General features: G+C 62.2%; 1 protein-coding gene across 1 annotated transcript; it reads left to right on the top strand.

The window, feature by feature from the left end:
• Nucleotides 1-2,252: 2,252 nt before the first annotated feature.
• Nucleotides 2,253-13,231, top strand: LIN28A (lin-28 homolog A). Its single transcript, XM_054170952.1, has 4 exons — nucleotides 2,253-2,283; nucleotides 3,208-3,386; nucleotides 11,715-11,899; nucleotides 13,018-13,231. Exons 1-4 carry the CDS (start codon nucleotides 2,253-2,255, stop codon nucleotides 13,229-13,231), a joined length of 609 nt encoding a protein of 202 aa, XP_054026927.1.
• The last annotated feature ends 25 nt before the right edge of the window (nucleotides 13,232-13,256 follow it).

Below are 13,256 nucleotides of genomic sequence, written 5' to 3'. Positions count from 1 at the left end.
TTCTCTCCTGCGCCCCAAGTATCCAGCGAGCGAAGATTAAACGCGGCCGGCGGAGCTGGCTGCGGCTGGCCAGGAGAGGGCGCCAGAGGCACCCGGGTCCCGCAGCCACCGGGACGGTCCCGCAGCGGATTCCCCACACCGGAGCCTCGTCACGGGTGGGAGTGGGAATCCTGGGCTGTGCCCGGGAAGCACACAGCCGGGATTTGTTCTCCTGTTGTCGAGGAGCTGCTGGATGGCTTTGGGGACTGGAGTCAAGACTAAGAGGCCAGTGGAGTTTGCTTCCCCCGCGCCCTTTCTCCCCCCGTTAAAAGCAACGTGAAGAAGCGGCACCGTGTGGGCGTCGTGAGAGGGTCACGGGCATCTCCTGCTCCACCTGTTCCCCGTGGGAGGCGACAGAGACTTCCCTGTTGGGGGGACAGACTCGGTGGCAGTTCAGCTGCTCGCCTTGCCTTTGGGATGCCTTCATCATCCTGCTCTTCCTCCTCTTCTGCCCTAAGCCCAGAATTCGGGGGTGGGAGTCCGGTTGGGGCTGCTCGGCTCTGGGGGAAGGGACAACATGGAATGGGCAATGAGCGGGGGGCGTGCGGGGCAGGAGGAAGAGGAAGGGCAGGAGGAGGAAGAGCAGGAGGAAGAAGGGCAAGAAGGTGAAGAGGAAGAAGGGCAAGAAGGTGAAGAGTAGGAAGGAAAGGGCAGGAGGAAAGGCATGGCAGTAGGAGGAAGGGCAAAAGAAGGAGGATGAAGAGAAGAAGGAGGAGGGAGAAGGGCAGAACGATGAGGAAGGGCAGGATGATGAGGAAGGGGAGGAAGCGTCAGCAGCCGCTCAGGACCCTGGACAGCGGCCGTGCTGTTCAGCACCCTGGACAGCGGCAGCGGCCCCGGGACTCGCACGGGGTTTCCCCACGCGGGGCTTCCCCGGCAGCCACGGTCTGAACCGGGGAGTCCTCACCAGGAGACACCGGACAACCCCCCCCAGCCCCCCCTCCCCGTGCCCAGCCACCCCACAGTGCACCCCCTCAACCCCAGCTCTACACAAGGGCACCATGCGAGGCACGTCCCGCGTGGGCGGCCGCAGTCAGATTTCCCCCACCCGAGCTCTCCCTGTGGAAGGTGATGGGGGGCACTGCCGCTTCACCCCAATTTGAGGAGCGGGGGTCGCCCCCAGAGCGCGGGAGGGGCGGCGGGCGGCGCTGTGCCCCCACGGGCCGGGGCGGCAGCAGGGTATTGTCCGCCCGCCGGAAATGGAGCCGGGATGGTCACTCGCCCCTTTGTCCCCGCCCGGCCCGGGGGGCGCTGGGCCCCCGCCCCCGGCACCGCCGGCACGACCCAGGGAAGAACGGTCCCGCGGCTGCAGGGCCCGGAGGTGCACGGTCCCGGGGGTTCCGAGGTCCCAGGGGTGCACGCCCCGCTCACGGGACAGGGGATGGGGGCGCAGGAAGCCCCCCCGATGTCCCGGAAAGCCGATCCCCGTACCCCATCTCCCCCACCCCCCTCGGTGCTTCAGCCCGGCCCGGTCACGGTCCCTGTCCCCACGCCGTGTCCCGGACCACGGTTCTCGTGCGGCTCCACTCGTGCTGGGGTGGGTGAGAGGCGCGGAGAAACGCCGTGGAAACTCCCCCGCAGCCCTCGGGGGTCCTCCCTCCTCCCCGCCCCCCCCCCCGGAGAGGACCACATCTTCCCTTGACAGGTGGCCTCGCCCCTAAGTATGGTGGGGGTCAACCCCCACCCCCCCACCCCAAATCCCTCCCGGAATGTGCGGCTATTACCGGGGGGGGGGGGATGTGTGTGTGTTAATTAGGATCACGTGGGGGCGGGATGGCGGAGCGGGGCCCGGTGGGTCCCGGGGGGGGGGCGGGGGCTGTGCTATTGTCTGCGAGAATTTGGGAGCCTTTGAAAAAACCCTTCCCGCCCCCTCCCACCCCTATTGTTGGAGTGAAGATGGAGTCAAACCTTTCTCGGCTCCCTCCCGCCAGGGTCTAAGCTGGGGGATTTTTTTTTTGCCCCCCTCTCTCTCTTTTTTTTTTTGTTTTTCCCCTCTCTCTGGAAGGTTTTTTTGTTTTGTTTTGTTTTGCGAATTTTTTTTCCTCCTTTTTTTTTTTTTTCTCCTTTTCTTTTTCCTCTTTTTTTTTTTTCCTTTTTTTTTTTTCTTTTTTTTTTTTTTTTGGCTGGGCCGATACCCTCAAAGCTGGCCGAGGAGGAGGAGGGAGAAGGAGGCGGTAACAGCCACAACTCGGAATTTGCAAGCGAGTGTCGGGATGGGGTCTGTTTCCAACCAGCAGTTTGCAGGTTAAGTTATATTATTGTCGCAGCCCGCCTCGGCTCCGCGATTATTAATAACGGCAGCAGAGCCCAGCTGGGGGGCTCAGGAACCCTCCCCACCCCCTTCCCTCATCCTTACCGCAGACCCCAGCCCACCCAGCCCTCACCGCGTCCCGGCAGTGAGGCCGGGCCCGGCGTGTGCTGCCTGCTCCGCCGCAGCTCTTGGGGGGGCCTCAAGGGGAAGTTTATTTTATTTTCCCACATCCCCCCCCCGCCTCCTTCCCCAGCTTCAGGATGAACCCAGAAGTTTGGGGCCGGTGGCGGCTGCTGGGGCTGTTTGGGAACGGGGGGGTCCCCGTGCAGCGGGGGGATGCTGAGAGCCGGGGAGAGACTTTCTCCAGCGTGGCTCGCTGGGGGCAGGGGGATTTCGGGTTGGTATTTTGGGGCAGCTTTTCCCTCCCCCCCCCCCGCCTTCTGTTTGTTTTGTTTGGGGGTGTTGGGGGGGGGTGTTGTTTGGTTTTAATTTTGGGGGGGGGTTGGTTTTGGGGTGGGTTTTTTTGGTGATTGGAGTGCTTGGGGAATTTGGAGTGTTTCGGGTTTGGGACTTTTCCGTTGGTGTTGTTTTATTGTTTGGGTTGGGTTGTTTTTTTTAATGTTTTTGATAGGGGAGAACGAATTTCGTTCCCCCCCACCCCACGCACCACCGGCAGGACCTGCCCTCATTTCCCCCCACTCGCAGGGTGATTCCCAAGCACACGTGGAAGCAGAGCCGACCGCGCTGCCCGGGAGGGGCTGAGTTTTTGGGGGATTTGGTTTTGGAACCTTTTCTTTTGCCTTTTCCTTGAGAAACCTTGAGCAGGATTTGGGGCTCCTGCTGCCCGGCTGGGGTGACGGGGACCCCGCGGTTCCCCCCAGCCCCTCGGCTCAGCGGCTCTGTGGGTCTCTCCCCAGGTGCGAAGCCGGGCGAGGAGCCGGCCGGAGACTCCCCCAAGGCGGAGAACGAGCCCCAGCCGCTGCACGGCTCCGGCATCTGTAAGTGGTTCAATGTCCGCATGGGCTTCGGCTTCCTCTCCATGACCGCCAAGGGCGGCGCGACCCTGGACTCCCCTGTCGATGTCTTCGTGCACCAGGTAACGGGGCCGGAGCCTGCGCTGGGGCTGAGGGAAGAGGATCAGCCCCTGGCACACTCCCCTTTGAGGGGATGCGAGGCGGGATGGGGGACCCTCACCACGCCGCCTCCACTCCAGGTCCATGGTCCCTCCCTACATCCCGACGGTGGCGGGATCTCCCCGGGCTCGTTGTGGCTGGTGGCGAAGGGGGAGGCAGAGGCCGGGGGCTCCCCTCGGGGGACCGACTCTGTAAACTGATCCCCGAGCGATTTAATTTTCTCATCATGGGTCCCCGGGGAGCCCCTTGGGGTTGGCTGCAGGGGAGCAGGTGCGAGCGGGGCTGCCGCTCACCTCATGGAGCGACCTGGGGATGAACTGCGTTTCCCCCTTGGAACAGGGTCCTGGAAGTGCTGAGCCACGCAGGGAGGCAGGATCAGGCTGTCCCCAGCTGTGGCTCATCCCCTTGGCGGGGGCAGTCTCTACCCGGGCCCTCGTTTCGGCCGCGGCTGGCACAAAGGCGTGCGGGGGTCGTGTACGTGCCCCTAAGGATCCTGTGGGGTAGTGACAGCCTCGTGGTGCGGGTTTGATCCGCACACACCTTGCTGAAGGGGGAACCCCCACGCGTGTCGGTGATCCTGCGCCGAGGGAAGATGTGAATTGAGGATTGTAACTTTGAGCCCCTCCCACAGCTGGTGGACCCCATTTAGGGGCCAGGGGGTACAAGTTTGGAGATGGTGCTCGGAGGGAGATGATGTGGGGCTGGCAGCGGCTCGTGTGGGTGGGGGCTGTGTGAGAGAGTGGTGTGTAGTCCCTCGCCCCAAGGAAGTGGCTGCCATCAGGGCTGGGGAGTACAGCGAACAGGAGTGAAGGGAGGACAGTCACAGGCATCCCTGAAGCAAACCCGAGCGAGTCTGGGTGCAGCTGGGAGCAACTGCGCCGGATTTGGCCCGCGGCAGCGGGATGGTGCCGGCTCTGGGGAGCCTGTGGCCAGCCTGGCTTCAGCAGCTGCTGTTTTCCCATGGACCCAAATCCCCCCAAGTTTGGGTCCTGTTTGAGTGGGGGTGCAGGACTGAGCCCCTGGGCTGTGTTCCTGGGGCTGGGGGCTCCAGCGAGTCTGCCACCCTCTGCCCACGAGGCAGTAGCTGCTCCAGGCAAGGCTGCAGCGATCTGGGAGGTGAATGATGACCCAGGGAGAAGCAAATCCTTTCTGCCTCAGCTGCAGCCTGTTAAAAGTGCCTCGGCGGGAGTTACCCTCCTGAGCCAAACCCACCAGCTGGGGTTGGAGTCGAGGGCTCCAAATCAGCTGGGAAAACCGGGATCCTGGGGCTCTGGGAGAGCAAATGGGACTTTGCATCTCAATGTAGCACAGCGGGACCCAGTGCCCCTGGGGGGAAGCCTCCCGCCCTCCTTCCCTTCTCCTGGGGGTTTATTGCCCCCAGACAGTCTGGTTTCCTGATTGCTCTTGCTCACATTCCTGCAGGAAGAGAGAATTAGCTGGGGTGCCTCTGCCGGGAGCATCCCACCACCCACACAGGGAGCAGTGCAGCTTCCCACTGCCCCCCATTTTCTGGGCTCCCATGTGCAGGGTTTGCTGCTTTTGGAGGAAATATGGTGAATGCTGGGGAGAAGTTGACGATTTTGGGTAGCAGCAGGGCAGCACGAGTGGTTCTCACAGGCAGGGTGCTCCCAGTGCTGGGAGCTCCTTGGCTTTGGGCTGATACTGAGTTTTCCCCCTCAAGGCTGTGCTTTGCCTCCTGCTCTGCTTGGGCTGATCCTGGTGCTTCTTCCACCACAGAGCATCCCGGTACTGCCTCATCCCCCCCCTGTCAGAGAGGGACCGAAGTGTGCTCCAAGCCCTGCCTTGCTCCTTTGGGGTGCTGTGTGGAGATCCAGGTCTTTCTGGTGATGCTTTCCCCACCCCAGCGTCCAGGCCCTTCTCAAGAGCTGGCACCAGCTCTGCTCCCCGGGGAGGGGGTCAGGCCTGGGAGGGCAAATGCCAGCGCTGCTTTGGGGAGGGGGGACGACAGGCAGGACTCAGCCCCACGCCCCCAACCAACCACTGGGGGTTTAACACCCTAGAGCCCCCCACAACCCGCTTCTTCCCCTCCTCATTTACATATGTGAATGATGACCCACAGGAAGTAATTGTGGGAGAAAGAAGGGAATTGGCCTCTTTAGATCTATTAAATCACTTTATTACAGGAACCAGGTCTGAATGGCTCCTCTCTGCGGGGAGCGCGTCTCCATCTCCCTCTCCCTTTATCTGATCACAAAGAGATTAAAATCTCGGCAGGACAGGAGACTAACAGGGCTCCTCGGGGCTGCCTTTCCCTCGCATTGTGAGCTAAAAATGAGGCATTTGGGTTCAAATGCCTCCCCCGGCCACTGGAGATGGATTCATTTGGGGCCTGTGAGGAGACGGGGGGATGAAGCACCGAGGACCAGAGCAGGTTGTCCCGAGGAGGAGAAGGGTTTGAGCAGCATCCATGAAGGGAGTGGGGTCTCGAGGTGGCAGAAACCAGGCTAGTGCTGAACTCAAAGCTGCGGTGGTCCCATGGAGATGTGGCTCCTGGGCTCTGGGCACCACTTATGGGAGTGTGGGGCTGCAGGGAAAGGTGACCTGGGAAGGGCAGGGGAGAAAACCTGAGCATGCCAGGGCCCCAGGGCTCGGTGCTGTTGGCCAGAGCAGGAGTGAGTGCAGCCCAGCAGTGTGGGGGTCGCAGCCCATCTCCAAACTTGGACCCTCCAGTCCTGTCTGGGAGTAGAGGAAAGGGCTGCTCAGCCCTGGGGGACCACTGCCCAGCGTGGCTCTGCCTCCCCAAGTGTTTCTCTGAGCCAACAGGTCGAGATCTTTGATAAAGATGATGGTAGAAGGGCTTTGGGGTTTGGTTCCTGGTGATTTTAGCAAGGAGAGCTGCTGGGCACTGGCTGCTGCCATGGCCACAGGGAGTTTGGTCCCTGGCATCTTGGGGACACAGTTCTGACTGCCCTTGAGGGAACAGAAGGCTGTGCCCATGGTTAGACCTGCAGGGGCCAGGATGTGGCACTCCCCACCCGTGGCAGCGTGGGGCCACCACGGGGGGGATGCTTTGATCCTACCTTGGTGCTCTGGGTGCTGTTATCCCCAGGAGACCCGTGGGGGTCAGGGGTTGGTGGAGGGGATCTGTTCTGGCTTGGCTGAGGACTGGGCAGTGTGGAGGCACTTTGGCTGAGCTGACCTGGGCGCTCTCCTGCCTGGGGCTGGAGCCAGCCAAGATGTGAGCCATGGCCTGGGCTCTGAAACAAACCACCACGAGCTTGGAGGCAGCTCCAGGCCTGGCTGTGCAGGAGAGCAGAGGCAGGGACAGGAGGGAGAATTGATCTGCTGGGGAGCAGGATCCAGCCAGCCCAGGAGCTCCCTGCTGCCTTTCCCCTGGCGTGGGGAGCAGGGCAGGGTCTGGCTGGGAGTGGGATTTGGTTTGTGCAGAGCTGGGATGGCAGCTCAGAGCAGCCTCCGGTGTTAGCCACTGTGTGGGACTTGTGATGCTCACAGAGGCACAGCACACATTTGCTGTCCCCATTTTTCTGCTGTCTCATGTGCACCACTCCTGGGTTTGCTCTCCAGGAGCCGGGCTCACCCCACAGCCCTGGCTGGGCACCCTGAGGTGCTGGTGTTGGGTGGCTGCAGCACCTGGGAGCACCGGGGTTGCTTGCACGTCCTTGGGGAAGGGATGCCCTGGGGTAGAAACCTCTCTGCTCCTGGGGGTGGGGAGGAAGTAGTGGCATTTTTGGGGGGTTGTTTTTAAAGAGCTGCTGGAATCGAATCGTCTCACACTGCTTGTGCTCCTCTTCCTGGTGGTGAAGAGTGAAAGAGAGAGAGAGAGAGAGAGAGAGGCTTTATTCCACCCCTGGAACTCCCTCAAGACTCTCGCACAAAAAAAGCCTCCTGTCTCTGTCTAAAGATTAACTGATGGCTGCAGGCTCATCCCTTCCCCCCAGCTCCCCCTCACAGCCCCAGGCTGAGGGGCAGGGAGGGAAAACACCCTTCAATGGGCTCCCAGATAAAGTGGCCCAAATGAATGGGAATCGCTCCTCTTGCAGCTCGGGGAGGGCCGGGATGGAGTCGCTGTCTTGACAAACTCCTCTCCCTGCCCCTTCCCCCTCCCCCCCCCCCTTCGTATTTTCCCTCTTTTTCCCTAAGGATAGGTGGGATAGAGCTGGGATCACCAAGGGAAGGTGTGCTGCTGCTGCTCCCATCCTGTCCCTGCTCTAAAGTGGGATTATGAAACAAATACACAACCACTGGTCCCAGTTAGCTGCTCCCTGAGAAGCAAAGGAGGCTTTGGCACCCTCAGGGTGGGGGAAAATCCAGCTGAAGGAGCTGGAAGGGTGGACTGGGGGCAGGTAGCTGATGGATGAAACTCCTGGGGGTGCCCTTTGTTCTGGTTTTTCCCATAATTAATATCTAGCAATTAATGTTGCTGGCTCATGGTGGGAAATGAAGCACACCTGTAGTTACTTTGGCCAGAGAGTGATTTTATTCTGAGTTTCACTTGAATTGGGAATAAATCCTCGAGGATATTGTTCCAGGTGAGAGGAGGGAGATGCTGGAAAGCCCTGCAGGTGTTCTGCTAAAACCCCTCTGCTCTCTGGGGTGCATCACCCTCTCTGCCTCTGCACCAGGCCCCTGGAGCTGGGGCAGGACCCTCTTTCCGAGCAGCAGCCACCAGCTGCTTGTGTGGAGCTGCAGGAAGGGCCCAGGAGGTGATTCCTGCTCCCAGCCATACCCACGTGAGCCTGGAAACCGCAGCCCGATTCCCAGTGCCTGAGCTGCCACCACTGGGACAAGATTTATTGCCTGGGCTGGGGAGAGGGAAGGGCTTTGCTCAGAGCAGGATCCAGGCACTGGCTGTGAAGGCAAAGGGACATTTCCCTGCTGGCCTCGTGGGGAGCTGGGCTGGCCCTGGCGTCACTGCTCCGTGTCGGCAGAGCCCCCAGCCCTGCCAAAATCTCCTTCGGGGCTGCTTGCCCTTGGACAGTGTGCAGGTGAGGGAACAGGGCTCAGAGTTCCCATGGGCTTGGGCTGCCCAAAATGCTCCGGGCACGGCCTGGCCACAGCTTGCCGCTGCCGTTCGTGTTCCCACAGCTGTATCTTGGCGCAGCATCCCGACCTGGCTCCTTCCCCGAAGGGTTTCGGTTCAAACCGCATCGCTCCGGCGAGGTGCAGCGGCGGCTCCGCCCCAGGCCCCTCCGGACACAAAGCTGGTTTGATTGAGTGGCCAGGGCTGGCCGGGAATAAACGTCCCCTTGTGTCACGCTGGGGAGGCCACGGGGACAATGGTGACCCCGGGGCTGGCCGAGCCCCTCCAGAGCCTGGTGGGGTGGGGGTGAAGCAGATCCTGGTGGTTCGGGGAGCAGCAGCTGGATTTGGGGGGTTCCGTGGTGTCGCCCCTTGGGAGGGGAAGCAGAGGGAGGGAGGAAGGCACCCATGTACAGGTGGAGGAGGGGTGAGGGTAAGGGGCACCCAGTGCCAGGGGGTGTGGGCAGTGCTCAGCTGCTTCTGTGCTGCGTCTTTGTCTGTGGTAAATCACGGCGGAGCTGCCAGGGTGTGGGATGGGTGGAAAAGCAGAGGGGTGCCCGCCGTGGGGGTGCCCAGGGAGGCTGCAGAGAGCTGGGTGAAGTGGCATCGGCTCTGCTTCGGTTCCTTGTCCCCCTAACGACGACAGTGAGGTCCTTGTGCTGGGCTGTGCTTTAAAGCAGTTTGATTAGGAGGCCGGCAAGCGCTTTGTGATCCTGAGCCCAGGGTCACCCTGCACACCCCCGCACCCAAACCTGACCCTTCAGCTCCACCGTGGGACCCAGCCCCCCAGCACCCTCCGGGCAAACGCCGGCTCGGCCGCGGCAGGCTGGCTGGGCGCAGGGCTGATGTGCGGAGGGGCTGCAGGGGGTCAGAGGGGCCGCGGCCATGCCTGCCACCCTTCCCCACCCCCCCGCCGTGGCCTGGAACTCCTGGAATTTGGGCAGCGGGAGCTTGGCCGCCGCCAGCCCTTTGTTCTCGCTGGCCGGTGGCTCCCGGCCCCGGCCCTCCCCTGCGCTCTCCCCCCACCCCGCCCCATCCCCAGCATCCCCGGCTCGCTCCGATCCCCCCCCTTCCTCTCTTTATTTTTTTGGGGAGGGAGGGGGGTGTGGAGGCCTGGGAAGGCTCCGGCTTTGTGTGTGGTGTGGGACAGGGGCTCTGGGCCCCTTCCTTTCAGATGCAGGAGGTATGCAGCTAATTCAATGGGCTGCAGTTTGATTACCTATCTGATAACAGAGGAATGCCAGCAATGTGTGTGTTTTGGGAAGGGGGCAGGGGGGATGCGCAGGGACCACCGGCCACTCTGCAGCTCACATCAAAAGGCTGCGGGCGGGGGGAAGAGCTGGGGTGCCCTGGCAGCTGCCCCCCCCGCCCCTTCCCCACTCCTTCCCTGGGGAGAGGGCGTTTCCTTTGGCCTTTTGGTGGAGGGGGGAGCGGGGGGGTGGTTGTCATCCTCGCTGGCTCCTGGAAAATAAATCGCTTCCCCCCTGTCATGTTGCAGCAGCTTCTGCCCCGGCCTTCCTCGCCCTCAAAATGGGGGAGCTGGGTGGCTCCTGGGGGAGCTGGACCCCTGGCACTGGCGGTGGAGAGCTTGGCTGACCGTGGGTGATGGTGCCAAGGCGTGGGCCGAGCTGGGGGCTGGGCAGCAGCCTGTACACTGAGGTGCCCCCTGCCACGGCCAGGCTCTGTCCCAAAGCTTGGAGATTCCTTGTCTGCAGTGTAAACACAGCTGGGGCTGTGGGCACCCCAGCAAGGATCTCTGCCTCCTGTGCCGTGGGGGGCTGCTCCCCGTGGGGGGCTGCTCCCCGTGGGGGGCTGCTCCCCGTGGGGGGCTGCTCCCCGTGGGGGGCTGCTCAGCTCTTCCTCATCCCCCAGCCACCACAGCTGCTGCTGAACCGGGGCAAATTCACCACCCATGGAGCCCCTGTCCCTCAGACTGCCTCATGTGGAGGGGTTTGAGGGCAGCACGCTGGGCACAAGGCAGGGCTGGTGGCCAGCCCCGGACTGGTGGCCACCCTCAAGGTGTCAAGGCTGAGCCAGGTGCATCCTGTGTTGTGCTGGCAGCTGCAGTGCTCAGCACCCTCTTGGTGATGCTCAGCACCCTTTTGGTGATGTTCAGCACTGGGGGAAGCCCAGTTAGGGCTGGGAAGCAGTGTCTGGCTGGCTGCTTGCCAGTGGTTTAGTGATTATGGCATGGCCCAGATCAGCCCAGGATGGGCAGAGGTTGCTGTGAGGCTCTGTCATGTCCTTGTTGTCACTGGGGACCTCATGGTTTGGCTCTTCCCTTTGGGAGCAGGAGCCGGTCAGAGAGTAAATGCTTCTGCTGATCCCCCAGGCCCAGCTTGGAGCCCATCCCAGCAGGCAAGTGGAAGTGAACTAAGTGGCTGTGGGTGACTTGGCCCAGCCTGTGGGGCCTGTCCCACCCAGAGCTGTGTGCCCAGACACAGAAGAGGGGAGAAAGCAGCAGGAAAAGGGCCCTCAAGGGTTGTTCCTCAAGCTCTGCTGTGTTCCCACTTCCCTTGTGCACGGCACATCCTGCAAGCCCTCCCCCCCAAACCCAAACAAAACAGCCACTCCTGAAACCTCACGACTCCATTTCCTCCCTCTCTGCTTTTCTGGGTCTTGGCAAGACCTGGGGTGGAAGAGGGAAGCCTCCATGCCTGCCCCTGCGGGAGGAATGAGAGCCAGAGCTCCACGTGCCGGGAGCTGCCCAGGCCATGAATGGGGGAGATGCTCCATTCATGAACGCGGCTCCCGCTGCAGCGGCGCAGGCGCCGGCGCCGGCTCCGCCGGGAATCCCCAGCCCGCTGGAGCTGCTCCTCCCTCTGCCAGCCAGTCCTCCCCCTTAGCGCTCTGCTCATGCTCGTTTGGGCTCTGCTCATGGAGCTGAGAAAGCCCTGCTGGAATCGCTGCCTGGGCTCATCCCCTGGCAGAGCAGGAGGAGATGCTGGCACAGGGGGGCAAGAGGTGCCAGCTGCACCACCCAGCTCAGCTCCCTCTGGGCTTGTCCTGCTCAGATGGACAGAGCTTGTGCAAGTGGAGTGGGTTTTTCTATCTGCTTCACAATCTCTCCTCCCCAGCCTGGGTCTTTCTGAACTTCCAGTTTGATTGTGTGGTGATGATCATGGCATGGACCTTAAAGATCATCCAGTTCCCACCCCCTGCCATGGGCAGGGACACCTCCACACAGGGGGTGTTGGCATCTCCTGTGCCACGGGAGGTGTTCGTTTAGTGCCTGGTGGATGCCCCAGCTCCACGCTGACCTCCATCCTGTCCCTGTTCCCCCCTCCCAGAGCAAGCTTCACATGGAAGGCTTCCGCAGCCTGAAGGAGGGGGAAGCTGTGGAGTTCACCTTCAAGAAGTCCTCCAAAGGCTTGGAGTCCATCCGGGTGACCGGCCCCGGGGGGGTCTTCTGCATCGGCAGCGAGAGGAGACCCAAAGGCAAGAGCCTCCAGAAGCGCAGATCCAAGGGAGACAGGTAAGGGGGGCTGGGGGCTGGGCTGGGGGCTGGGCTGGGGCTGGGTCAGGGGCTGAGCTCTGCAGGCACCAGGAGCTGCCCAGCAGCCTGCCCATGGCATGGGGCTGGGGTCGGGCAGCGACCCCTCCTCTGGGGAAGTGTCTTCCTTCAGGGGTTAATGAGTGGCAGATGCAGCTTGGTGGGGAAAGGGCAGAGATCAGGGACACCCCAGGGGGCTGCTTCCCTGCTCTGGGAGAGCTGTGCTGGGCAGGGCTACTTTTCTGGAAGAGAAACTCTTCCCTGTGGGAAGGCAATGGCTGGACGTGGCCAGATGTCCTGGCAGCATCTCCCACGGTGCCACTGGCAGCCCTGGGGCAAGACTCAGGCCAGCTCTTCATCCTCCCTCTCCTCTCCCATCCTCTCCATGCTGGCTGCCTGGGGATGCTTCATCCCAGCCTGCCCAGTGGATGCTTCCCTCCCCACCCAGCTGTTCCCACAGGCAGGTTTCTGATTCAGTTGGGAAGGAAAAGGAAAGAGCCAAAGGGTTGTGGCCACCCCAGGTGGGTGCAGGGTTTAAAATGGAGCCAAGGCAGCTCCCTCTGCCCACATCACTCTGGTGTGGAGGTGACACCTGGGGCATGAGTGCTGCAAAGACACAGCTGGGAGAGGAGCCACGTTTGGGCTGTCCCCGCAGCCCCTGCAGCCTTTCTCCTCTCACTCCTCCCACTGCCTGCTCAAGCTCTGCCGAGGGCTTCTGGTCCACAGAGGGACACAGGGTGCAGGGTCTGGAGACACAGGAGCCAGAACCGGGATGGAGCCCTGATTTTTGTCCTTAAGTGCCCCCCTGCATCCCTGGCTTTGGTCCCCAAGTGCTCGGTTTGGCTGCAGAGGTTTGCTGCCATCTCCTGGGTACCAGCAGCACCACGGAGCCAGGGCCAGGCTGGTCAGGCTGGGGCTCCGTGGGACCCAAACGCAGAGCAGAGTCACCGCCCAGCAGTGCCTGAGCCATCCTCAGCCCAGCTTTGGCTGCAGTGCCAGGTGGATCCCCCCAGGCACCCATCCCCCCAGGCACCCATCCCACCTCATTTGAGTTCTCCTCCTCGAATCTTTCTCCTCCCTCCCCCGCCCCCCTCCCGCAGATGCTACAACTGCGGCGGGCTGGACCACCACGCCAAGGAGTGCAAGCTGCCCCCACAGCCCAAGAAGTGCCACTTCTGCCAGAGCATCAGCCACATGGTGGCCAACTGCCCGGCGAAAGCACAGCAGTCGCCCAGCTCGCAGGGCAAAGCTGCCTGCGGCCGAGAGGAGGAGGAGATGCACAGCTCCGCCCTGCTCCCCGAGCCCCGCGAATGAGGCAGGCTGCGGGGGGCCAGGGAGG

The sequence above is a fragment of the Dryobates pubescens genome, chromosome 20 (assembly GCF_014839835.1).
Source record: "Dryobates pubescens isolate bDryPub1 chromosome 20, bDryPub1.pri, whole genome shotgun sequence".
NCBI classification, from domain to species: Eukaryota; Metazoa; Chordata; class Aves; order Piciformes; family Picidae; genus Dryobates; species Dryobates pubescens.
The sequence above is the reverse complement of the archived record's forward strand: the minus strand, read 5'-3'. Positions and strand labels throughout refer to the sequence as shown.